We start from the raw sequence: 26,469 nt of genomic DNA, 5'->3' as shown, positions 1-26,469 counted from the left end.
ATTTAGAATGTTAATAAATGTCATGGCAGATTCATGGCGCCAACAGACAACTTCAGCAGTTGGTCACAGGACTTGACCAGGCAACATTAGGGGAAAGACCTCATAATATGAGGGGGAAAAAAGGTCTTTTCTATGTGAGGAAGTAGAAGTTCTACTAACACTGTCATCAGTGGGTTCCTCTGAGCTAGTATGGACAATAGTTTGCTAGTGGAGATGGACACAATCCCTCAGCATTTTTAAACAAAGGGAAATTAAAGGTTGTTAGAACCAACGTGTATCAATGAGTCAGTTTCCCAATGCAGACAAAAACCTGAGTACCCAAAATTCATTCATCCTCTCCTGCAGACTGATTAAGTGAAAAAAAGTCTGAAATACCTTAGATCAGTCCTCTGAAGTCAATAACTACAGACATTTACAAATAGAGTCCTTAGGCCTGGTATTAGCCCTCACCTGTTCCAGGCAGAGTTGGAGCTTAGCTGCAAAGCCTGGCGTGTTGCTTGAAACCGTGGCAAGTCACTGAGCACCGGGGAGCTCATGAAGCGAGGCCTGGGCCTTCGAAATGAACCCATCTTCTGGAATGGGACAGCAAAGGGTGGGGCTAGGGTGGAACCCCCAGTCATAGATTCAGTCGGACTGAAAGGTGTCAGAGAGGCCAGAAGTGTTCTCCCCTTGAAAGTTAAACTATGGAGGGCATCAAGGTCGTGATTTAACTGGCATACACTGGGCCTCCTTCCTTCAAATCCAAGGGTTCAGCCTGTAAGAAAAGCAAAGACTTGATTTATAATTGCTGGACCTAAACAATCATTCACAGTATGAAATGCCTTAAGATAAGTGTTTTCCAAGGTGGCATTCAAATAACATAGTTCTGAAGACTGGTGAAGAGAATGAAGGCTGATTGTGTAGGGCACAGGAGGGGAGCAAGGAAACTTACCTAAGGCCCTCATCCATCCATCCCTCCCACAAGTATGTGCTTAGAACAAGTAACAGGTGGTTTTGAAAGCAGCTCACAGTTACATCCTACCCCAGCAGCAGCACCTACTGGAAGCCAGCCATGGAAACAAGCCATGTGAATTAGGTAGTAGCCCAATGGCACAAGCATCTTTTCTCTCCTCCCACTTAATTTATTCTGCTGTGAGTGCACAAGTACCTAAATACGTTTGTGAGAGGCACTCCAAGCTACTAGTACCATCCCTATACCTATCTCAGGCAGCCTGGCGGGGAAGCCACAGAGAATAGAAGGAACAAACATGAAGAGAGGGAGAAGAGGATGTAGAGACTAGGGATGTTAAGAAGTGGGTATTTAATAATTTTGTAGTTGATAGAATTTTTATCATCTACACTATTAGTCAATAGGGGAAGGTGCTCAGTCCTGGCTCACACCAGGTCTGGAAGCTACCCCCGCTGTACCTCTGCAGTTTAAATGTAGTAAGAGCCAGGTGGGCAGGCAGCCCAGCTCCTATTACATTTAAACTGCAGACCAGCAGCCAGGGTAGCTCCCGGATCTGGTGCAAGCTGGGACTGAGCCAGGTTTGCTCAGTCCAGCAGCACCTGTCTGCAAGGAGTCCCAGAGGAGAGCTTGGACCCGCTGCAGGCAGAAGCTGCTTCGTGGCAGGCTCCCCTGTCTCCTCCTCACGCTGCTGCCTCTCAGAGAGGCAATAGCAAAGGGGGGGGGCAGCATCATAGAGTGCTCAAGGGAACCAGCTTTTATGCTCGCCCCCTGCAGCACCGGCTCCTGTTCCCCCTCCTTGCTGCCTCTGATACAGAGGCAGCAGGGTGGGGGGAATGTGAGTAGTCAATTACTCACTTACATCCCTAGTAGAGACAATGTCATCTATAATTGTTGGGAAGCAAGGTACAAGGGGACATGGTGGGGAGGAAGTGAAGGCTATCCAAACATCCATTCATTGAAAGGGGCAAAATAAAAGGATCTTGCAAAAGCTGTTTGGGAACGAATGACTTAATGTGTTTTTACTCCACACAGCCAGAGGCAACTGCTACACAAAATATAAAATGTAGAAATGCTTCCCTCCCAATTGTCATCTTCCAAGAGATGATGAAGTAGACTTGGGCAAACTACAGAAGGGTCAGAGATGAATTTGGATACTCTCCAAAATTTGTATGCTTAGCCAAAACTTTTGAAACTCTCTACTCCACCCCCTACCTAGTATAGAAGAGATAGTACATTTGAAGTTTTCAAGTGGTTTAGGGTGGGGGGGAAACAAATAGCTTAACAGAGAGCAAAAGACAATATAGTCAGCCAGTAAAAATCCAGTTTAGAAACACTGCAACAACACATACCCTGCTCATGCCCTGAAGACATGTGCTGCTAGACTATTTGTTGTTTTTTAAGTTTTTCCGGTTACAGAGTAACTCGGCTACCCCCTCGGAAGCTTTTTATCCCCACATGGTTCAGTGCTGTTAAACACATCTAAATGCAACAGAGCAGGCCCCTCTTCACACTAATTCAGTCATTGTCTTCTTGGACAACAAGATCCTCCACCCATTCCACTTACTGATGTTGGATTTTTTTCAGATATAAAGCTTGTCAAAGTTTAAAGAGCTGCTGTACTGTTGTCTTCTCCCCACCCCAATCCCGTAGGCCCACACCCAAACCAGTTCACTTGTCCCTAATTATAAGATTAATATCTGTCTGCCAAAAAGTATTTGGAGACAAAACAAAGCAGATCTATACTTGATACACACAGAAGTCAGCCCACAGAGTTTTGTGCTCTTTAAGAGCACAAACAAGGTATGGTTGGACACGAGCTTTCTAAACTGGGAGATATGCATAACCTGAAAATGAAGCAATGTTATACATGTGCAATATGTCACATTTCAAAAAACACTTTCATTAGAGACTTCAAACAGGGCAAAAGGAAATACCCATACAGACACATATATCAGCTTCCAACAGATATTTCTGAAAATTAGGTAAGAAATTGCCCAACCCATAATCAAATTAAGGGACCAATGCTAGTTTCTAATTAAGTGTCTCCTGATTGCTACGAAAAACATCAAAGAATTAATTATAATAAGATTTCAGCCAAAGGGGTCCCTACAGCAGACAAGATACAGCTGGCTGCCTGGAAGACACAAAAGATCATCAAAAAGTCTTGATCCTCATTGCAATTTCAGCCTATACTAAAGAAGGGGTGACAAAGGGAGAAAATTGGCACTGCCTCTTTGAGAATATACATCTTCTAGTTGAGACAGAGATTATTTAAAAAAACCACACGGCAACAAATATTTAAATAACAAGAGAACAGACCATTTGTGCCTTAAGTTCTTTTTTACTTTTCCCTGGTATTTTTTCCGCAGATCCAGGACAGCAGGGGCCAATATGCACTGGAATCAAGTTCCTTTGGAAAGGCAGCGTGGGTGTTGGATGGCTGCCAATGAAGGCGATGGAGTAGCACAAGCGACTGAAAGGCTTGCAATAGGATAACTGGCACCACTTGTATTTGTCAAGACCAAAAGTAAATTCCCACCAAGCTGCCACAAGCCAAAAAGAAACTTTAATCCAGATGCAGAAAGAAAATCAAAGGAGCCTTCTTCACCCAACAAAACCTTAACAGCCACTCTCCAATCTAGTCACAGAGAGCAGGGGAGTTTTACGATGAGACTCAAGGGCAGCACCAAAGCAATCCAGGCAAGTCAAATGTAAAATGGAAATTGAAATGCATGCAACTGAAAAAAAGCAACACATAGCAGAAACTTTCAGGTCTCTTGTGTAAAAATCTAAGAACATAATCATTTCAAAAGGAATTTCCCCCTGTGCCAGCTTTATAATTCCAGGAATGGCTTCCCTTAGTAAAAACACAGCTCCATCCTCACTCAGCCAACCTACACAGATACAAAAAAAGGTGTGGAAAGAACCAGGCTGGACTTTTATAAGCTCTTTCTTTTTCAAGCCCCTTAAATATTTAACAAAACATGTGATCAATAAAATCCTCCAATATGAGTTTAGCTGATCCAGCCCAGTCACAATTCTTTGTGAATCGTATGTCTTTTATTTCCTCAAGGCTACACTGACAGAATTTTGTAGAATATCTGCATTTATCTCAATGTCCTTCAGTTCATCAAAATTATGTGGGCATGCGCCTGAACATAAGGACTTGTCTACAATTACAACACCGCTCCAAGTGGTGCTGCTGCATCACTTAGTGAAGGTGCTACCTACACTGATGGTAGAAGCCCTCCAATCAACACAGCCCTGTCTACAGCTATCCCTAGGCTGCTATAACTGTATGATTTTCCATGTCCCTGAGCCCCATAGTTATACTGACGTAAGTCAGTAGTATAGACCAGTGGCTCAGTTGTGGTTTTTTAAGTGAGCACAGATAGTGCCTAGCTACCCTTACGGCTGCAATCCAATTTCCATTTGTTTTTCCAATTGCTCAGTTTCCTCAAAAAAATGTCATGTGTGGTTTATTTTTGGAGAAATAGAGTGAGGGAGGAGAGGGAAGAACAAATTTAAACAAAATCAATTAAGGTTTTCATTCCCATGCCCATCCCTACCCAGTAACTCATATAATTCACAAAATCCCCACTCTAAAGTGGGTCTCGATCAGAAATTATCTTCACTAATTCAAGCACAGATGAAAGTAGAAACTTCAAAACTTGCTTCTTTTGTAAGCCCCATAGAGTCTAATCCCAAATCAAAGTCAATGACTTCCCTGGACTCTGAATTAGGCCCATGGAGCCAAGGTATTTAAGGTATTTAAAGTACCAAAAGATAGAAATATGGTCTGTTGAAAATCCCAGTAGATGCCTAAGTGTCTGTGGGAGTCAGGCACCTCAGTGGTTTTGAAAACCCCATTCTGTGCCTATCTTTCTTTCAGCACCTCAATACATTTTAAAATCTGGGCCATAGTGACTTCAGGGCTAGATCCAAAGCCCACTAAAAGCAATGGGAGTCTAACCATAGATTTCAAAGGATTTTGAATCAGCTGCTTAGAAAGCAAAGGAAGGATCCAACCCTGAAAACATTTATTCATGTATGCAACCCTATTGACTTCAATAGGACTTCTCCTGGGAATAAAGATTGCTCATTATTTATTTACTCTACTTCTCAGTACAGACAAGGTATTTCCAAACACTGAATAAACACGGTCCATGCTTCTACAAGCTCACTATTCAAGGATGAGAGTAAGGTTTGCAGGATCACACTACAAGTTTGAAAACACCCTTCTGATAAGATTATCAAATTCTGAGCATTAAGAGACAATAGCCTGAACATGTATGTTAGAGCTGTATCTGTTTATTTCTGAAGACCCAGTTAATCACCAACTTTTCTGCCAAAATCCAGTAAAGTGTGTAAATTCTCTGTGCCAAAACTCTGTTTCAAGGAATTAATTAATTTAGGTAAAGACATTAGACTGTATGTTAGGGTTCATCTTGTTTCTATTCCACAAAACCTGAATTGGATTAAACAAGAAAACATTCCTCCTGGCCAGCTGCCATCTTACCAGCACTGCAAAGTCATATGTTAATGGCTCAAGTTTGCAATGCTGGTTGTAAGCCAATTTGCAAAGTAGAAAACTTCAGCTGGATGAGTAAGAATATTACCTCCCCCATAGAGGTGCTAGAGCTAAAGCCAGCACCCCACTGCACCCCCAACCTAAGATGCAGGTAGATATTTTGCCAGTGTAGAAGCTGAATGAAATTACATAATGAAAACAGGCAACCGCTATGACAACTCATTAGTGTTAGAAAAAGATTGTTTCCAACTCCTTTTCAAAAATCAGATTTTTACAGGGGAAGGGGGCGGCTGTGAAACCAAACTTAAATCACACACTTTTAGTGTAACATAGCAAAATAAAATTTAAAACCTGCCCCTCCAAAAAAAAAAAAATGCTGTCACTGCTCTCTCAGATTTAAAAAAAATAGCCCAACAATAGCCCTAATTGCAAACTAGACCTGTCAGTATATTTTGTTTGAAAAGACTTGTACTGTAGTGACACCTACCCACGTAACTGACATCTCCTCCTCTAGGTTAGTTCTGATTTCACCTAGAAATGTATTTGAAAGCAATAAGAAAACATAAAACTAACACAAGCAAATTGAAAGGGGAGGGCTGAAGCTTCTAATCATCATTTGCTTAAAACAAACATGTTCAGAAAATTATCTTATGCTGAAAAACAACGTTATTGGCAGAGGAGGGAGAGAACTGGATTGTATGTATGAATTGGTTTAGGTAGGTGCTTGTGAAGTTAGTACTGCAGTAGAAAAATAATTATATAAAAAATCCAAGTTCAAGACCTACAAAAAGACATTATCAGGCATCCCTTTTAACGCATATTGTTGTAAGTCCCTTACCTTTGGTCAAGAACACGCACATAGGCATCTTCTTTCCAAAGTGTCAGAGCAAAAACTTCTGCAATTGCATGCAATTTCACAACTGTAAGTAGGAGGGGTGTTATGACCAGGATTCCCCGCCCCCAGCTCCTCCTTTATGCTGCCCCTAACTATGCCGCTGTTTCACCATCCTCAGATCCAAAAATCTGAGACATCTCAGGCTCCCTGCAAGGGGAACACAGAAGACCAAAACACTATGCGCCACAGTAGCTCAGCTGAACTTCAGAGCAAAAGGTAGACAAGAATGCAGGAACAGCCAGCCAAGAAACACAACACACATGCTTCATGACCCAGACAAGACACATGTACTATAATTAAGTACCAAAAATTAATGATTAAAGAATGTGGAAGAAGGCCAGGTTTACCAGACCGAAGCCTGGAATTTCAACTAAATCAAAGCTGACGTCATCTCCAAATTATACCACCAAGCAAAACATGTGCCTCTGCTTATGTCTCCCACCACTTCACCCAGATCCAAGAGCACTGATGTGACTACGAACAGGAGAAGTAACATGTTTTAAACACAGGAATGTATTTGCACCTCTCGCATAAGCCCTTCCAATAGACTGTGCTTTGCAGCCACTCTTTCATTTCAGTAAATAATCACTCAGGTAAATTATACCGCTGTAATTTTTCATAAGGGACCCGGACAGCTTTGTGACATGTTCCTCCTTAGCAATGACAGACAAGGCTCCCAAAGCACTTTACAAACGAGGGCAAGAATTGCTGTATCATTTTACAGACGAGGGAATGCAATTACAGAGCCCTAGAGTGACTCCGGGTAGCAAGCAACAGCAATGGAACCAAGGTCCCTCAAGCCACCATCTCTTCAGTTTCAGAGGGGCTGGCCACAGGCACTACACTTGAGAATAACTTCCTCCTCTAAGTTGCCACAGGACGCCTCGTTGTCTTTACATTTCTCCCATGTCTGCCATGAAATCTGTCACTGAAAGTTTCATTGTAGCCTCCAGGCAGGGTCAGTGAAAGTTCTCTCAAAGCTGGGCCCCTTTATGATTTGATAGCAAAACCATGAAACATTTACAAAGAAAAATAGTGGTTTCAAGTCAGTTTTGCTGTGGGCTGTTGAGGCTGAATCACACCTGAAAACTCCAAACAAGACTCTTGGCGGGGAGTGGTAGGGACAGTCTGAGAACTGAAGCAAACTTTACTCAATCCAGTGCAGTCTGAGCCTGCAGGCAGAGAGCTTTAGAGCCTCCGCTGCTCACAGATCTACCAAAAAGCAAGCTTAGCAGCATCCAGTCTTCTGAGATACTCCCATCATAGTGTAACTAGTCAAGAAAAACCCCAGGAGGTGTTGACCTTGACTAGCTACATCAAGGTAATCATGGTTTTTGAATGCTTAGTGTTGGCAATACCGTTAACCATACAAGCAAGGCCTTGTCTACAGTAGATTTATTTTCTTAAACTTTATCACTGGTGGGAGTGCCAGTGTAGATTTAACACACTTGCAAAAGCTGTGCCATGCTCCCTCCCTAAGGCTTGTCCAGTAATGAATAATGGCCCACTACTAAGGGGCTGACTTTAACTCAACTGATAGAGGCTTGTGTTGAAGGACTTCACTTCAAATCTTGCTGAAGAGTCATAGGGGGAAGCTGTTATACACTAGGGCAGTCAAGTGATTAAAAAAATTAATCGTGATTAATCGTGCTGTTAAACAAGAATAATAAGACTACAGCCTCCCCGCTCCAACCCAATGCCCTCATCCCTCCCACAGAGCCAAGCACCCCCAGCCCTCCTGCTCTAACCCAATGCTCCTCCTGCAGAACTGGGGACATAACCTAGCGGGGCAGAAGGTAACGCGATGACTCCGTGGGAGAAGCCACCTCCTCCCCACATTGGACCTGCCCTAGGTCTCATCAGAGCCACTGCTGCCACTGCAGCCACGCGCTTTTCCCTCCCGACACTGAGCAGCCATGAACAGTCCAAGTGCACAGCTCTGAACGTTCCATTTGACAGGCAGGTGCTGCTGCCTCCTCCCTGATCCCCTTTGCAGGGCAAAACCCCGGACATTTTTTGCCATTTAAAAAAGTTGGACGGACGGAGATTTAACAAGTGAAAACGAGGGCATGTCTGGGAAAAACCGGACATTCGGTAACTCTAGATTAATGTGTATTAATTTTTTAACACGTTAATTCTGCCCTATTATATACCTTGTCTTCACTAGAATTTTATGTTACAAAAACACACACGTTTTTGGCAGGCAAGACATAGGGCTTGTCTACACTTCAAACACAGCACAGCTGCAGACAGTTGTGCTACAGTACCACATCAGCATAGACCATGGGGGGGGGAAGCAAAATACAGCCTACAGGCTACAGCCAGCAGGAGCTTTAGCCAGGCTCTCTGCCTGCCCTACACCCCTGCACGCCACTCAGAAAAGCTAGCTGCAGGGCCATGTGCATCTGTGAATACTGTGACCCCGGAGGAGAGGCTTCACACACTACCCCCACCCCGCAGCATAATCTTGCAGCTTCCATTGGCAAGTTTCCAGCCAATGGGAACTGCCTATTTGAAGAGCAGGCAGCACATGAAGTACTGCTCACCCCTCACTCCAGGCTCCCAGTGCTCAGAGCAGCACACATGGCCACTGCAACAGCATGGAAGGCAGGAAGCCTGGCTGAGGAACCTGTTGGGCTGCTGGCCAGAAATCATCCATGTAAGTGCCTCCCAGACAGAGCCGCCTGCCTCTGGCACCCCAGCTTCTCCCTCCCCTCAACATCTCTCTCCCCTGCAACCATCTGCCTTCCTCCTGCACCCCTACCCCACAAAACCCAAACCCTCTGAACTCCCCTCCCCTGCACTCCAATTCCTTATCCCACACTCCCTTTTGCACCCAACCTCCATCCCAGACCCTGCACCTCCTCCATTAATATCATGGAAAAATGTGGCCCTTGACCACTTACCAAATTCTTGGAGTAGCCACCCATAAAAAAATTATTGCCCACTACTTACACTTCAGTCCTCCCTGAGAGGTGGTAACTAGATCAACAGAAGAATTCTGCCATCAATATAGAGCTGTGTGTACCAGGGGTTAACTATGTTTCTCCAGGACATGGATTTGTCATGCACCATGAATAAGCAACAACACTTTCTAGCCACAATTTTTTGACTGGCCTGAGACATACCTAACACGTTTATATATTCAAACTCAAAAATTAACATGAACTTTCAACTGTGATATCCTGTTTTCAGTTTCTCTCCAATGATGCTAGTAACATCTGCAGCAAAACTCCAGGAAGCAAGTAAATTTATTAAGTCAGACAAAGTGTACTGTCCTAGCCCCAGGGAACAGTTTGTGAAGGTTAGAAGAGTTTTGCTCTGCATAATGTGGAGAAATCTGGCAGAACATTTAAATAACCACAAACTTTTTAAGGTCTATCCATACTACAAGTAGACGTGATCTAGAAAAAATCAGATATTTTCGGCACTAGACATTTCCTTAGCATTTCTCACCATTGCAACTCCACAGGTAATAACAACAGTGGGAGTATTTGAACAGACCAGCCACCAGTATTTTCGACATCTGTTGTCTATTCCTGGATTAGGAAGCATGGCCATTTAAAACAGTAGTAGCTGTACAAGGCTCCTCAACAGGGTTTGAAGTGAAGATTTTTAACACAAACCTCCACTGGATTGAAGATAACCTCCCAGCATGCATTAGCAGTAGGTTGTTATCCTCTATTACACGAACACTAGAACAGTATCACAGCACATATCTTTACCATGTGTAAAATATATACTTGCAATCTCACCAGTGGTAAATGTTAAGACAATAAATCCAGCATACACAATTATCCCACACTTTTGTGGTTAACTGTAAAGTCAATCCTAAATGTTAAAAAATCATGAATCAGGCCCACAAAATCATGTGACTGGTTTAAAAACCAAAAGGTTTTAAAAAATTAATGGAATGAGTTCTTGCCGTCTGATTTCTGAGCCTTAGAGATACATTTAGTTCTTGTTTTCCAGTGGTTGTTCCTTATAACCATGGGTGCTTGAAAAAAAAATTAAATAGAAGCTGAAATTCTCTGCTAATCACACATGGCTGGGAGCTGGGACTCTGAGAAAAAATACCAAATATTGTGAGTGATGACAACACTGCTTTCTATTGTTAGTGTTGCTCAGCCTTTCAGTTTTGAAAATAAACCCTTTGAGTCTCTGAACTGACATTGTATAATCCATGAATTGGTTACATAAAACTGTTGAGAGGATCTTGAAAGGTGAATGCAATTATGATATCTATGCTCACTGTCAACTACGCTGTACGTATCTACATTCCAGTTCTATTTGCTGTTATAGAGTGAAAGAAAACTTTCTAATGGGCTTTGCTGCCTGCTGATGTACCAAGAGTTCTTTTAAGAATTTCACCACAGCATATTCAAATTAAGCCATTTTTTTAACTGAAATATTTCATCACTCATGGTCAAGGATTGCCATACTGGATCAAATCCATCTAGCCAAGTATCTTCTGGTCTCTGTGACAGTGGCCAGAACTAGCCACCTAATTAAAGCTGCCTGAAACTCCCACAGTAGATGATTATGGAATAATCTGCCTCCAGGGAAGTTTCTGCCTAATCCTCTCAATTAATGGCTCACGTGTAACCTACGCATACTCTAAATGCATTATTACCTATCGATATACACATCTAATGCCTTTCTCAATCCTACTAATATCTTGGACTCATTGACATCTTGTGGCAGTGAGTGACTGTGTAACAAAAAAGCACTATATCTGAACTATGCTCCCATTGACTTCCCTTACTCTTCACGAATCAAGAAGTACTAGTGTTGAAAGAGGAGCCCTTTACTAGACCCTTTACTAGACAGCCACAGCAACCATCTTTCCAGTAGTGAAGATGTGGCGTTAGTGTTTGGGCTGTTTCCCTGATTAACATCATTTATAGATTCTATGAAAAAAAAAGTGCTTTCAGATATTCCTCCTTACTATATTAAAAAATAAAGATCTAACGAAATCTCTATTTCCATAAGAGGCATGGTTCGGGACACCACTTCCCAAGGCTCCCATTGGCCAGGAACAGCAATCCGCGGTCAGTGGGAGTTGCAATCACTGGTACCTATGGCCATGCAGGTAAATATAGTGGTGGGGGGCCCGCCAGGAGCGATAGCTTGGTATTTGCCCACCTCAGTATAAGACATACTTTGCTCCAGACATGCAGGACAACTATGTGGCGAGGGTAATAAAACAGGAAAAATACAAATGGGAAAAACCACCCATTTGCCATTTTACACAGTTCCCTCCTAATAGAAAAGATCAGTAAAATTATATGGACATCTTAAAAACATATTGTTTCACGCATTTTAATAGTCTCATACAAATATGCACGTGGAATCCTCATTTACAGTAGTTAGGATAGGAAATGTGTAAGATTTCCCCAGCACACTAATATTAATAAGACCAAGCTATTCCTTCTGATTTTCAATGGCATATGCAATACCTAACGACAGCACATGGCTTCTCAGAAAGAGGTAGGACAGAAGTAAAGTCTGGGGTAGAAGTAGAGATGAGGAAAAGGTCCAACTCTCAAAATGCACATTTAACACAATCCCAAAGGTGGGCTTTAATACACTAAAACAAAACATTAAAAAAAAAACTAAATGGCTTGGGGAAGTGAAAAATTACTAAAGTTTCCAAAACTGAGTCCATGTCACTTTTCAGGTATTGGGGATGGGAGAGGAGGTTTAACCACCCTGTTCTATGCAAAATCCAATTCTGGTATTTTTATTCTGCTTAACTAAATCTCCCCACCCTCCACAAAACACTTGGACACAAGTCTTTCTTTCTTTCTTAAACAATTTAAATTTTCTATTGTTCTTGTGCATTTTAACTAATTGCTACATTCTACCCAGGAGATGGTTGCATTGACATGCTGTGGAACAATTCTTGCTCACACAAAAATTAATAACACTGTATCATGCAAAATTTCCCATGACTGATGACAGATGCAGCTGAATTGGGGATGAAACGGCTTGCCAAACTGCAGACTGGGACAGATAATGTTCAGCACTTCACACATTTAACTGCACCTATTGCTCATTCATGTCAGTGAGAGGTCGTTTTTGTACATAGACAAAGCTAATGAAGTTACGCACATGAGTAACGAGAGCAGACTGAGATCTACAGTTTTTAGAGCAATTAGAATGTGTGGGGATCTTTAGGGACAAATTATGAATAAATATTAGAACAATACAAAACTAGCAAAAAAGTAGTCTGTCACTAGAGACTATGATAGTTTCTCTATGGCTTCTATGATATGGTCTCTTTGGATCAATTTCTGCACTGAATTTTATGCACTCTAGCGAAAGACATGTCCATCTATAAACCTATGCACACAGACTGTAAACAGCTATTACGTGTTGAACCACAGACACTGAGGAGCTCAGCATAACTGAAACCTTCCATACCACAGAATTACAGTGTTATCTACAAATACACTCACAACTTATTACTGACAAAAACATCCAGAATCGAGGGACAGAGCTCATATGGCAGGAAGGCCAGCAAAAATAAATTAATCAATTAAATAAATAAATAAAGCAATATCTGCATTTTATGGGGGTTTTTTTTAGTACAGATAGTTATAAACTGCATTACCCCCGAAACCTGCATCCTCACCTTCGCATTTCTGCTCAGCCCAGGTAAGACAAGGGTTACAAGTGCTGGGGTATTTCACAGAACTGAGGGAGGGGTGTTGAGATTCCTTCTACTATTAAGTATTAATACCTTTTGTCTATTAAAAACCGTCAGGTATAAAAATCCCCCAGTGCACAGCGGCCCTGAGTAGTTATTAGGGAACAAGAAACGTTCCACTTTCATTCACAAAACTGTCACACGAGTGAACTTTTAAATAGCTACTGAGAAAAGATGGAGGGAGGGGGGTTTAAGAGGGATGGCACTCTCTTCTCTGCTCCGCCCTTTAGGAGAGGCTCTCTGCCAGTTAAACGCCTCCAGTCTGTTTGCAACAGGTTACACAGTAATTGCATTTATTTAGTAAACAGTCAGAAGGGAACACCCCCCCCCCCCCAGTTTCTGCATTAATGTGTATCCTGGGGATAAAATGAAGCATTTTGTTTTCGAAGGTGACTCACTCTTCAAAGTTATCAAAAGCCCCGAGATTCTCCCTTTTTATTTATGTATATTAATAGAGAACTTGCTCGTTTTGGCTGGTTTGTTTTGTTTTGACTCAAACAGGCTCTCGCTGTCAGTGCATCCCATGCCTCCGCAAACAGTCAAAACTGGACAAACACAACCCATCACGCAGAAAGTGTCAGCCTGCCCCGTAAAGTAGATCAGACACAGCCCACACTTTTATTTTTGTAAGCTCTTTCTCAAGAGAAACGACTTGTCAACACAACAGAGCCCGTTTTAATGGCAACAACCTGCGATTCAAACAAGACAACTGGTGACCCAGGCTCGAAGCCGAAATCTTACACGATTGCCATTTGCTGCTGCCGAGATCTCCTCTTTGCATTAGGGCTAAGCAGCAACGTATTCCCCCACCAGCCCTTGGACTGCTCGTGTAAAGATCCCCAAAAGTGCAGTTCACTCACCCCTTTTTTTTTAGTGTAAGTTAGGGCTGCATCGAGGCGTTTGGAGACGGAGATAAGATGCAACAACCAACAGCTGCTGGAAATATTTCAGCTCCTTCCTGAGACTCTTCACATCAGCGGGTGAAGGAATTCCTACTTTATCCGCCGCGATCTGACCACTGTCACTGCGAATGTTACGCTTGCTGGCTCCGGTCCAGGTCTTATTTTTACAATGTGCCCTTTGCGGGGCTCCTCCCAGGAGAGGCAAAGGGGGTAGAGGGGAAAGTCCAGGGAGTCCCCTAAAGGAAACGCGCTGCTGCTGGTTTCTCTCTCTGTTTTGGAGCCTGCCTCGATCTGTTAGTTTCGAGCCCCAGGGGGGAAGAAGAAAAGTCCGCTCGGCTGCAATTCAACAATTTCAGGAAGTTTAAGCGCTTTGGTCTTTAAAGAAAAAGGAGAGAGAGAGAAAAGGCTGCAAGAGTTTCACACGCCTCCCCCTGCCGCAGCACCGCGGCTCAGGCGGGACATTCAAGTAACAAAGGCGACCAGACAAAACTTTGGGCGGGGGGAGATTTGGCTGAGGGGCACCGTGCACGGGGGCTGTGAGTCTGCACCGCTAAAGCTCACCCGGAACAGCGCCTGCCTGGACTGCCAAGGAGGGTCACGGGCTTTGCGTTGCTAAACACAAACCCTTTGGAAATGCCGCGGCGCGTTGGCAGACGCGCGTTTGCAGTCGCCTCCAGCCTCCGGTGGGCGTTTGGAGGAGCGCGGCGCTGGGGGGCAAACCAAAGGCCCCACATGCTGGCTTTGTGTGTGACTTTAAGAGGGGGCCAGGGGGCGGTCCCTTGGTGCAGGCAGGTCTCGGATGCGTGCACCAGAGGAGCTGGTCTCCCCCCAGCGTCCCGCGGAGCGCGGCCAGGGCTGAGCCCCAGTGTACTGCGGAGCCAGGTGAAAAGCTCGCTGGGGTTTTCCCTGGCCGCTATTCGCGGCGGGTGGGGAGGGGAAGTAGCTGCGGCTCCTCTCGGACACCTTGCAGCCGGAATGCAGCAGCAGCAGCGCGCAGGGGTTGGGTGGCGTTGCAGCTTTTCTCACGCGGGGGGTGGCGGCGGGGCTCCCCGCTGTTTGTTCTGGTTAGCTGGAGTCCTCTTCGGGCGGGAGCGGGACTGCGGCTGCGGGCTTGCTGCTCCCCTGCAGCCGGCGTCCTATGGCGCGCCCTCCCCTCACCCTGAACGCACGTGCCCGAGTCGCTTTCCCGCCGCGGAAACAGCCCCCGCTGACTTTTATGAAGCTAGCCCTCGGGTCCAAGTTACTCGGGTGCCTCGGTGTTGGTAGGCAGAAGCCCCGCGTTGGTCAGAACAGGGTCTTACTTTCTTGCTAACACATTGGAAGGAGGCTGGGGGGAGGGGGTAGCCCTGTTAGTCTCTAAGGTGCTACAGGACTACTTGTTTTTTTTAAAGTTACAAAGAAAAAAAACATGAGCTTTCGTGGCCACAGCGCACTTCCTCAAGTAATAGTGTCCCTGCAGACTTGTGACCCACACAAAGGGCCACTACTGCCCTCTGTTCACAATCAAACTATGCAGCTGATGTGGGCTTTGACCCTACAATGGGGTAAGCTAGCACAAGGACTTGCACCAGTGCACAAAGGTCCATACTATATGTATCCTTGGAGCAAGTCGCTGGAGGATGATGGCTCCAGAAATGGCTAATAGACTCACAACACTCCTGTGAGGTAACTTAATGTCCATCAAGACCTTTAAATGTCTGTAATCAATTAATGTAACCCACATTTCTGTAGCTGAGACACATACCAGAGTGTACAGCTAAAATCATGTAATTCCATTTTCCCCACTAAGGAACCTCACGGGTTTTCCATAGACCATATAAACAGGATTTATTACTATTGAATAAGTGCCTGGAAGCCCAAATCAGGCTGACCAAAGGGCATGTTCCCTGCCCTGAAGAATTTTCAAATTAAGAAAACATAAAACATGCAATTTTTATATATCTGTATACCTGTTTTAAAAAAGTGGTTCTGTAGCACCTTAGAGACTAACAAAAATATAGTGAGCTTTTGTGAGCACAACCCACTTCTTCAGATGCTCCATTCATCTGAAGAAGTGGGTTGTGCCCCACACACACACACACACACACACAATATACTATATATATTTATATTTGTTAGTCTCTAAGGTGCTACAGAACCATTCGTTTTTTAAAATTACAGACTAACACAGCTGCGCCTCTGAGACTTATATACTTGTTAATTTTTCCAAGTGGATAAACTCTCTTATTCCTCATCAAGCCATAATTAATTAATTTGCTATCAGTGTCATGGTGGAAGTGGGCGGTGAGGGATTTGAAGGCATGGAGTGTTGAGTGTAGTGCTAAAGAAGACTAAAGAAATATTTATATAAGAAACTGATAATAGGCTGATGTAGCTAACCCAGAGACAGACTGAGGCATTCCTACTATTCACCCTTGCCTAGAGCTTTAGCACCTGGAGTTGTGATTATATCACAATCTGTTTTAATTTTTTTTAAAGGAAGTTTTTAGCACTTGTGTCTGAGAAGAAAACCTCCAGAAAGTAAGCTGAGGGTAATTGCTGCAGTGAGGGTCACCTGACCTGCAGAGCAGGGCCGGACCGAGCCATTCCGGTGCCCCGGGCAGATAGTTTAATTGTGCCCCGGGTTGGGAGAGGGTGCATGTGTGGCCCCGCCCCTGCCTGGTGCGTGGAGGAGGGCGCACGGAGCTGGCGACGGCAGGACACACATGCCTGGCCCAGCTACCGCCGCTGGTGCACAGCCCAGAGCGGGCCGTGCCTGGCTGTGCAGGGCCACGGGGGGAAGCGTGCTGTTGGCTGGCGCTGCGGGGGTTAACACGGCCCCCGCCCTGGGCGGCCGCTGCAGGGTGGCCACTGGGAGCTGCTGCAGCCCGTGATCCGGCAGCCGGGTGTGCAGCGCCTGATGGCAGCTGCCCAGCTACTCCATGCCTTAATCCGGCGCTGATGCAGAGACTGAGCCTAAAGTGTAGTCATGGGAGGAGGATGAGAGGTGAACTATCCTGTATGTTTCAATGGGGTGCTAATTCCAAGAGCCACATCTCAGGGGATTTCCAACCCCAGACCTGCAGTGGACACACTGTGGAAGAAGGGAGAAAAGCGAAGAGAGCCCTATCTACCCACCAACACAGATACACCCTGTTAAGAACTATGAGAAGTCCTGTGGCACCTTAGGGCACATCTGCGCAGCAGGGGGAAAGTCAGCTATGTCAATTGTGTAACCAAAGTCAAAATAGCTTAATTGGCTGTTGGTGCTATCTACACAGTTGGAAGTTGACGGAAGAACAGTCTTTCTTTGACTTCTCTTACTCCTCTTGAAATGAGGGTTACAGGAGTTGGAGTAAGAAGTCCTCCATATCAAAATTATTTTGAAATAATGGCTTGCTGTGAAGACGCACATTTTGGCATTTTGAAATAGTCAGTTATTCTGAAATAATACCTTTAGAGCCGTGGTCACCAACCAGTAGATCGCGCTCTACTGGTAGATCTCAGGGGCTCCAAGAGTAGCTCTTGAGCCCTCTCTGAACTGCGCACCTGCGCAGTGCATTTACATTAGATTTCCTCATGTAATGTAGGCGGGGCTTCAAGGAAGGGGCGGGGCAGTAGATCTTCACCTGTTCTGAGACTTAAAAAGTGATCTTGGGTGTAAAAAGGTTGGAGACCACTGCTTTAGAGAGACTTTATATATTTATATATGAAGAAGTGGGTTTTACCCACAAAAGCTCTCTCTCACTCTCTCTGTCTCTCTGGCTGTGTCTAGACTGGCCAGTTTTTCCAGAAAATCAGCCGCTTTTCCGGAAAAACTTGCCAGCTGTCTGCACTGGCCACTTGAATTTCCGCAAAAGCACTGACTTCCTACTGTAAGAAATCAGTGCTTTTTGCGGAAATACTATTCTGCTCCCATTCGGGCAAAAGTCCCTTTTGCGCAAAAGGGCCAGTGTAGACAGCTGAGATTTGTTTTGCGCAAAAAAGCCCCAGTCGCGAAAATGGCGTTCGGGGCTTTTTTGCGCAAAAGCGCGTCTAGATTGGCCACGGACACTTTTCCGCAAAAAGTGCTTTTGTGGAAAAGTGTCCGTGCCAATCTAGACGCTCTTTTCCGAAAATGCTTTTAACGTTAGAAGCATTTCCGGAAAATCATGCCAGTCTAAACGTTTTGTGTGAGAGAGAGTGAGCGCGCTTTGGGGGGTAAAGCCCACTTCTTCAGCTGAGGGCCTCTTTGAGAGGGAGTCGAAGAGAATTCCTGCTGCCATTCCTAGATAGGAAAAGAACCCCAGATTGCTATCCATGCTGCTCTAGGAAAGGTGGGATGACACTCTATAACTTCCAAGTTGAGGGTAAAGCCACAAGTGGCTCCTTTGTCCTGTTGTGTCTGGGATCCCCGCTTGCCTTAATCCAGTCTCAGTCTGCCTTTGTTAATGGAGTGGAGGCAGTGGAATGACAATGTGATATGAGAGTAGAAGGGAGGGTTAGAGATGTGAAGGACCTTGGAGGGGAAGACAAATTTAAACTTAATAGGGTGTCAGGGATTCAAAAAGTGAGATGTGCTCAGATGAACAGGCAGGGAAGATGTTTTTAGCAGCTTCATTTTGCTTTTTAAGCTTCAATCATGAAAAAGTACAGTAAGATTGTTCCTGATGGAAACTTTTGCATCACTTAGAAAAGCAGTCATATAAAATGACAATTCTTAGCACCTCATCAAGCAGCATGGTGCAAACAGACTGTGGGGCAGAGGAGTTTACTCCCCATAGTGTCAGATTAAAGTATCATTGCAAGACTTGAAGACCACACAAATCAGCATCGCCAAAGATGTTATCACAGCCATTTACATTTTGAAGAGATATGTATGAAATGGCTGCAGCAATACCTTGGTTGTTTACCACACGTCCTCTCCAGGGCAAGATTGCTGTAACAGTTCAGCCCTTACACACCCAGATGGCCTGCTGTCACACACGCTGTTCTAAAGCGGACAAAACCACAAGAGATGTCACTAAAACAAATGGCCTCTTATTGGTTTGTCTTATCTATTTTCAGTCAGGTTAAAGAGTGAATCCATCTGGATGGAGCACGTGGTTTAACCTTTATCATGGATATTTGTTTTCTGTGTCATATGCCTCCCAAAAGTTAGATCAGACTGCAGCTCTGCCAGAGCAATGAATGAGTCAGGAGTTCCTGGCTCAGTCTGATTGGCTGTGTAACCCTGTGAAAAGAATATAATCACTTTATGCCTCAGTTGCTCCCCTCTTAGATAGATATAGCAACACTTAGTTGTGCCTCAAGGTGCTTTCTGGCAAAAGGGAGCAGCGGGATTCAGGTCCTGCAAGTTATCTGAAAAGGTTGTGTGCACACAAAGAGCATTATCCTGTTAGCTTAGCAAGTGAAAAATCTAGCACAAAATGTGACTCAGGAAACAAAATACGATTCCATATGGAGAAGTGTGGCTGAATTAACATCTGAATTACACAGGGGCGGCTTGGGGAGACGGGCCCCTTGCCCTACCTACAGCTGCGTTCCCTCTGAGGCCCTGCCCCCCACCATGGGGAGGGGAAAAGATGGGAAGGGGCAAGCGTGTGTTCCCTGGCTCCCAGAGCACCGGGGAGTGAGGAGGCCACATGGTCCGAGCCTCTCTGGAGGACAGGTGCTGGGGGCAGCAACATTCCACTCCCAGAACACCTCCAGCAGGACGCCCATTGGAGGAAGGATTCTGAGAAGCAGTAATGCTGAACAAAACCGCAAGAGGCTGGAGACTGGACACGGCATTAGATGTGCTTCTAATGTGAGATGACAGCAAAAAGACCTATGCAGCTGCATAAGTCACAGAGATGGAGATAATGGTTGTTTTTTGTATAGCCCTGGTGCAAGCAGATCTGGAATGCTGCATTCAATACTAGGCATCCCATTATTAGAAAGATATTAACAAGTATGGGGTTAATATTAAAAGCAACAAAAATTACCAAGGCTTTGGGGACTCTGCCCTTGGAGTCTAAGATCTAAACATGCTTAGCTGTGTTAAGACAAGATAAGAGGCCACAGATATGAGGAGTAAAATACCAAGGAAAAAGAAGGTATAGTTAGATATAATGATACAAAGGACTGAAATTAAACAAATAAAAATGGAAGGTAAGTACCATTAAAAGTGTTTTGTTTATGAAATCTATTACATTGTAGAATGGTCACTCTGAAAACAGTGGGACAAGTTTCAGAAAATGACACTGAGCATAGTGCTAGTGTATCTGCATCTAGGCACAATTCCGCATTGGCTGATGATATGCAGTGGGCTGGCTGATCTTACACTGAGAGAATTTTCCATCTTTAAATTTAACCATCTCCTGTGGTTTTAAGTGTTTCTCCTCTTTAGGGCGCTGTTTGGCATGTCTGAAGCAAACCTGTAAGAGAGAAGGCAAATAGATTAGCTGTCCTGAAAGGACAGAAAGGAAAGAGAGAAAAAGTCTAAAGAAGTGTTTGTGCACAATATTCTACAGTCAAATTGCAAACCATAAAAAAAAAAAACCCCACAAACTCTCTTCGTGCAGACCTCTGCTGGAAATGCTCCTAAGAACATGGACAAACATTCACAGTCACAAATTGTTCATTCTTTGCCCTCTGCAACAGAATATACCATATACCTGTAGTATCAGATCAGAGTGAACTGGAAATTGTCTTCCTCCCCTCCTCTTTTTTTTCCTTCTTCCCCCTCCCCCTTCCCTCATTTATTCTTGGATTTGGACTTCTAACACTCCTGTCATCTGAAGAAGTGGGCTGTGCCCCCAAAGCTCCAGATACCATGTACATGTTTTGTTAATCTTTAAGGTGCTACTAGACTATTTGTTTTTTAAGGTTTTCCTGTTACAGTCTAACTCGGATACCCCTCTGAAGCTTTTGGAAATTCCCATGAGACAGCCTAGGGATGGGGAAAGAACCTACAACATTAAATTAGATTGTGAAACTCACTGCCACAAAGTTGTTGAGACATCACAAGATTCAAAATAGACAGGACATCTCTGGATAAGAAGAATATTCACAGTTACAGTGGTTAATGCTAACAATTTTGGAAGGAATATTAAACTTCATGTGTAAGGGTTATCATCCGGTCTCTAAATAATAAAGGTCAGGATGAAACATAATATAGGAACCATCTGGTGCTGGCCATCGAAGAAGAGACGACATTTGGATCTGTGTTGGGTTATATCACAGAGATTCCCTTGTGTCTGTCCCCCAGTGTGCTTATAGTACAATTGAGTCTGCCTGTCCATCCTCTGGGACTCCCCACCACCCTGTCCCACTGGGCCAGAAGCTCTGCTCTTCCCTAACAAAGGCACAGAGTTGAGGTAACAGTTCACCAGCAGAGTAACACAGATGCTTTTTAACACCTGTGCTTTTTCCTCTTTCCTCTTCTTCCAAAAGAACTCCCTTTTCCCCGTCCACATATGCCTTTTTGTGAAAGAGCTCTTTTGCAAAAAGGTTTCTTCCTCGTAGAATGAGGATTACCAATGGCAGAAAACCCCCTCTGTTCTTTAGATTTACTTTCAGAATAACGCAGTTCTAGTGTGGACATTCCTCAAGTTTTGTCAGAAAAATGGCCATTTTCCAACAAAACTCTGTAGTGTAGACATACCCTCAGATGTGATTTTTCACAAACCAGAGTTGATTTTTTCTCTGTCCTAGGGTAAAAGCTTCTGGTCTCAGAGTTCTTTGTTTTCAGGTTTCTTCATGTTTATTCTCTTAGGATGGGCAAGGCAGAATCAAAAGCCAGTTGAAGACTAAGTTGATTGCTTCCCATTCCTTAAATAGAATTTCCCCAGGGCAGGAGTCCTTTATTTAACCCTCCCCACCCCTCTGGAAAATTACCAGATTCAAGATGGAGTCTGGCACCATGTGACATGGTTAAATTATCTGTAGGACCAACCACAGTTTAGGCTTACAGTTAAAACAAAGCCATTCAAAGTAGATTTATACTACATATTACATTTCACCCTAACTTCAAATATAAGAATAATTCTTGTACACAAATAGAATATAGACATTCAGCAGATCATAACCTTAAAAAGTATGTTTCATGATGTATTTTGCCTAACGTCTTCAAGTTATGCATATTCATAAGCCAATTTTCATATAGGATGTGGGGGCCATGACAGTCAGGTTTAGCCTGTCTATTCCTATGTTTCTGTTCCCATGATGCTCCTGTAGTAGCACTGCCAGATGGTGGCATGAGGTAAAGGAGAGCATCTCACTAGCTGGCATTTCCCATTGTACTTCCCTGCTGCAAGAGAAGCCTGACCTGGGTCTGCTTTGTTTTCAGAAGTGGAAAAAGATGATTGGGCCATTTGTTATGTGAATTCAGGACAAGATCATGGCACAATGATACCACAGTGACAGGAGCCAAGCTGGCCCTAGACCAAATGGCACCCCCTCCATTTGTTAAACTTTTACATACCTTATTTTTTATTGCAGTTGCAGCCCATTTCACAACTTTGTTTTACAATTTACATGCATGTTTTGTTGTCACAGAAGATGATAAATTTGCATGTTAGGATCTGTAAATCTGTATTTATTCATGCCATATGTAAGCAAATAAAATCTGTTTTTCCTCTAAGCGTATAGAAATTTTTAATTTTAAGAATAATTGAAATGTACCAACATTAAAAACGTGCACTAACATTGGGTGGACAGGTATGAAACGGGGTTGGTGGCAGCCATAGATGGTAACCTTAGTCCTTAGTTCAAAGGTTGCTTTTCTCACCTTTGCTCTCATGAATGCCTGTGTCGGAGAGATACTATTTTATCACTTGGCTAGTGTTTGTGAGTATCACTTAGTAGCTTTCCAGTCAGATTTGTAACCTTGTCCATGACCTTCCCCCTGATAGTTATGCAAACAGTACTCCCACAAGGATACTGAATCTAAAGCAGGTGCTTTTGCATCTAATACAACCAGGTTAAGGGAACGGCAGCTACAAAGCATGAAGAAAGCTCTTGGATTTAGCGAAAGCGTCTTGTCTGGGGTGGGAACCACTGTTTCTTCAAGTTCGTGCTATTGTCACAATATTGCAGCTGGGCTTTCACTTCACTTCAGCCCATTTTCACTACTTCCTGGAGAGGCACTGCTCCTTATATGCCCAGGAGAGCATGGCTGACAGCATTCGAGAAGGTTTAAGAAAATATAGTTCTCAGTCTGGAAAGTTCCACAAGATTCTATGAAGGCCCAGAACATTCTAAATTTACTGTACACATTTCACCCTCCGCAATAAGTAGCGAAGGTGATTCTTCCAGACATTAGGTCCTCAGATAGTGCTGTGCATTTGACTGTAGATGACACTGTGCATTTTGACAGATCTCTGTTAAGCTTTAATAGTATTATATAAAGACATTGCCATCTGTACATTAATCCATTTGCTATGACTTTTTTTTGCTTCTGCTTTTATTAGAATGGATCGTTGGCTCAGTTTGAATCAGTGCCTTACTGTTTTTAATATTTAGTGAGAGTTCCATGTTGATTTTTCTTTAATCGGTATATGAACGTGTATGGTAGGGGGCATAAACTACTAAATATACAAAGAAGAGAGGATGTGATCAAATGTGTTTGAGAACCATGCAAAGGGACAATCTGCCTCTTTTTTTTTTTTTTTTTTTTTTTGTATTTTGCATGTTTGGAAATGGAACTGTGGCATTCTTGGCCTTTGGCACTTCTCTCTTTTTTTTTTTTTTTTTTTTTTTTTCTTAATTCATCTTTTTAATGAATTTAGAACTGGTTAAAGGAGGCTCAAGAGAAGGCACAATCAACAGCTGTGCCGTCTTCTCCACTCTGTGCCTGCCAACATGCCTCAACATGACATAAAGGGATCACCTCTAGGAGCAAGAGAGTTATTTAGGATCCCACCTCAGCTATGCTTCTCCACAGAGATTGCCAAGTGCATATTGTAGTGGGGTGTTTTTTTGAAATGTGGACACCTCTCAACAAGCAACTGTACTGAGGCCTGTTAACTCATTTCATGGAGCAGTTCTCAAATAGCAACAGTTTGTCTGTTCCATTTAAAGCTATATGAAGAAAAAGAAGTGGTTTTGGATACAATGTGAGACATGTCTCCAGAGAAGTGGAACAAGTGACTCACTAGAGCTGGATGATTCTGATTAGTGAATGAATGTCAAATCACACTGGCTGTTATACAGAGTTCTTTGTAACAGCCCTATCATTAGGAACAGCTCAGAAGATGCCTTCCCTCACTCCGTGCCTCACTGTGATTCATTTGCATTTCCATTCACAGGTCTGCACAGGCCTTTCTGCCCAGGGAATGGCTGCTATGCTTCTGTGTGAGAAACAAATATCTTATGTTCCTAAAATGCAAGCCCATGAAATCAATTAAAATGGTTATTGTGTCATTAGAGGTGGAACACCAAAATCTGGGACCCAAGGTATGTTCATTAAAAAGCCAAATGGAAACCGCTGGTCTTTGTTTAATGCTATTTTGAGAGCTCATTGAGGCTGGCAAGGTGGTGAGGATGCAGTGCGCAGGCATGGTCTGCTCCTGAACTGAACAGCATGAAAACTGGTTGAGTCAGTCAAAGACAATAACAAATAGTGTGTCATACTGGAAGTGATCATAGTGCCTCTGACGGATTTATGTTCGGCAAGACTGGGAGACAGCCTTGAGCCTATCTGGGCTTCACACCACCAGGAGGATGATTAGCATTCATTTCCCACTCTAAGCACAATTCCTGTTTGTTAGGCCCTGCCTAAATTATGGTTGCTAACACCAAGCCAATTGCAGCAGATTTCACAGCATAGAAATCCTGGCAGCCCCACAGGCAACTGCCCTCACTCCTTCTTTCTGTCTAGTCACTTAGGGTACGTCTAGACTACATGCCTCTGGCAGCAGAGGCATGCAGATTAGACTACCCGGCATAGGAAAATGAAGCGGCAATTTAAATAATCACCGCTTCATTTAAATTTAAATGGCTGCCGCGCTGAGCCGATCAGCTGTTTGTCAGCTCAGCGTGGTAGTCTGGACGCTCCGCGGTTGACATCAAAGGCATTTGTTAACCTCCCAGGTATGCCTCCTGGTATGACATCAAATGCCTTTGATGTCAACCGTGGAGCGTCCAGACTACGGCGCTGAGCTGACAAACAGCTGATCGGCTCAGCGCGGCAGCCATTTAAATTTAAATGAAGCGGTGATTATTTAAATTGCCGCTTCATTTTCCTATGCCGGGTAGTCACCAGAGGCATGTAGTCTAGACATACCCTTACATGCTAATATAGCCACTCACGTGCAGAACTCACATTTGTAAATCAGGCCCAAAGGAATTCTGTGATTGCTACAGACATCCGTAGCTACTGTACATTTTGAAATTAAAAATGAATAATAGTTGTACTTGCCCTACTCGGCTCTTCAGTGGTTTTCAAAACTCTCAATCCTTTCTCACCAGGGAGTGGCTAGAATGAGAGAAAGGAAAACCTCAGCTGCTTGAGGCTTGTCTAAATGGGAAAATTGACCAGCAGAACTATAGCAGTCATATTATACCACAAGAGTCCTCAAGTATAGCTTCCCCACAGGGGAAGTGTGAGGGATTTTTAGGGTAGTGCATGTCACTTTGGAAACATTTTAAGCTGTGGACCAAAAGTAACTTTTAATCCAGAATACAGTGTCCACACAGGGAGTTATAGTCGTACTACTAGAGTGGTATAATTACATTGATACTGTGCTGCTGGGAAATTTTCCTGTGTAGACAAACCAATTTTGCAGAGGGGTTGAGGAAAATAATGCCCAGCATTCTGAGGGAATGGATCCTAGAAGCTTGGAGCCACCAAAGCCATTCAGTATAATGCAATGTGACAGACAGAACCAAGCCAGAGACCTCTAGAGCTAAAAGCCAGCTGGTTCTTAGCTAACGCTGGAGGGAAATTCATTTTTTCTCTCTTTAAATGGTCGAAGTCAGTGGTTCCCAACCTCTTTTTACACTGGGGACCAGCAAACCCATACAAAAACTTTTGGCAGACATGCAACATTTTATTTGTGTATTTGCATATTCATTATGCAAATAATGAATATGCAAATAAAAAGTTACTAGTCCACCAAAAGTTTGTGAAGGAGTTTGCCAGTCCCCAGTATAAAAAGCCCTGGCCTCTAGAGCCCAAGGGGCTAGCCCTAACCCCTAGAGCCCCCCACCCCTCCACTACCTCTCAATGTAAGCCAATGACCCCAGAGTCCCCTGCACCCAAATCCCTCAGTGCCAGCCCCCCCCCATCAGACTCCCCCAGTGCCAGCCTCCTGTTTCCAGAGCCCCACTGCATCCAACCCCTCCAGAGCCCTCCCCAGTGCCAGGTCCCAGTCCCTAATATTAGCCCCATGCCCAGTGCCCCACGGTGCCAGCCCAGCCCTCATGACCCCATCAATATTACTGTAGTCCTATCCCCAAAACCCCCCAGTGCCATCTCCCTAGCCCAGATGCCCCAGTATCCCCTCCCCTTAGAGCTCCCTAGTACTTGTCTCTCCC

At 44.0% G+C, this 26,469-nt stretch overlaps 1 protein-coding gene and 1 long non-coding RNA gene across 6 annotated transcripts in view; both read right to left on the bottom strand.

Moving 5' to 3' along the window:
* Positions 1-15,061, bottom strand: part of PRR5L (proline rich 5 like) — a 67,356-nt gene extending 52,295 nt beyond the window's left edge. Inside the window, exons 1-2 of one of the 5 annotated variants that reach the window (XM_014574248.3) lie at positions 13,948-15,061; positions 451-754 (exon numbers count right to left, since the gene is read on the bottom strand). In XM_014574248.3, coding sequence (XP_014429734.1) covers positions 451-620 — 170 coding nt within the window. In that variant the 5' untranslated portion in view covers positions 621-754; positions 13,948-15,061. Of the gene's footprint in view, positions 1-450; positions 755-3,268; positions 4,190-6,318; positions 8,059-13,012; positions 13,911-13,947 lie in introns of those variants that run through there. The other 4 variants (XM_014574245.3, XM_075927493.1, XM_014574246.2 and 1 more) reach the window with 4 other exon arrangements.
* Positions 15,062-20,105: 5,044 nt separating this feature from the next.
* Positions 20,106-26,469, bottom strand: part of LOC142829161 (uncharacterized) — a 30,825-nt gene continuing 24,461 nt past the window's right edge. The window contains exon 2 of the long non-coding RNA XR_012903516.1: positions 20,106-20,366. This is a non-coding gene — a long non-coding RNA (uncharacterized LOC142829161). The remainder of the gene's footprint in view (positions 20,367-26,469) is intronic.

The sequence above is a fragment of the Pelodiscus sinensis genome, chromosome 4, assembly GCF_049634645.1.
Source record: "Pelodiscus sinensis isolate JC-2024 chromosome 4, ASM4963464v1, whole genome shotgun sequence".
Classification (NCBI taxonomy): domain Eukaryota; kingdom Metazoa; phylum Chordata; order Testudines; family Trionychidae; genus Pelodiscus; species Pelodiscus sinensis.
This window is presented reverse-complemented; position numbering and strand designations above follow the sequence as displayed.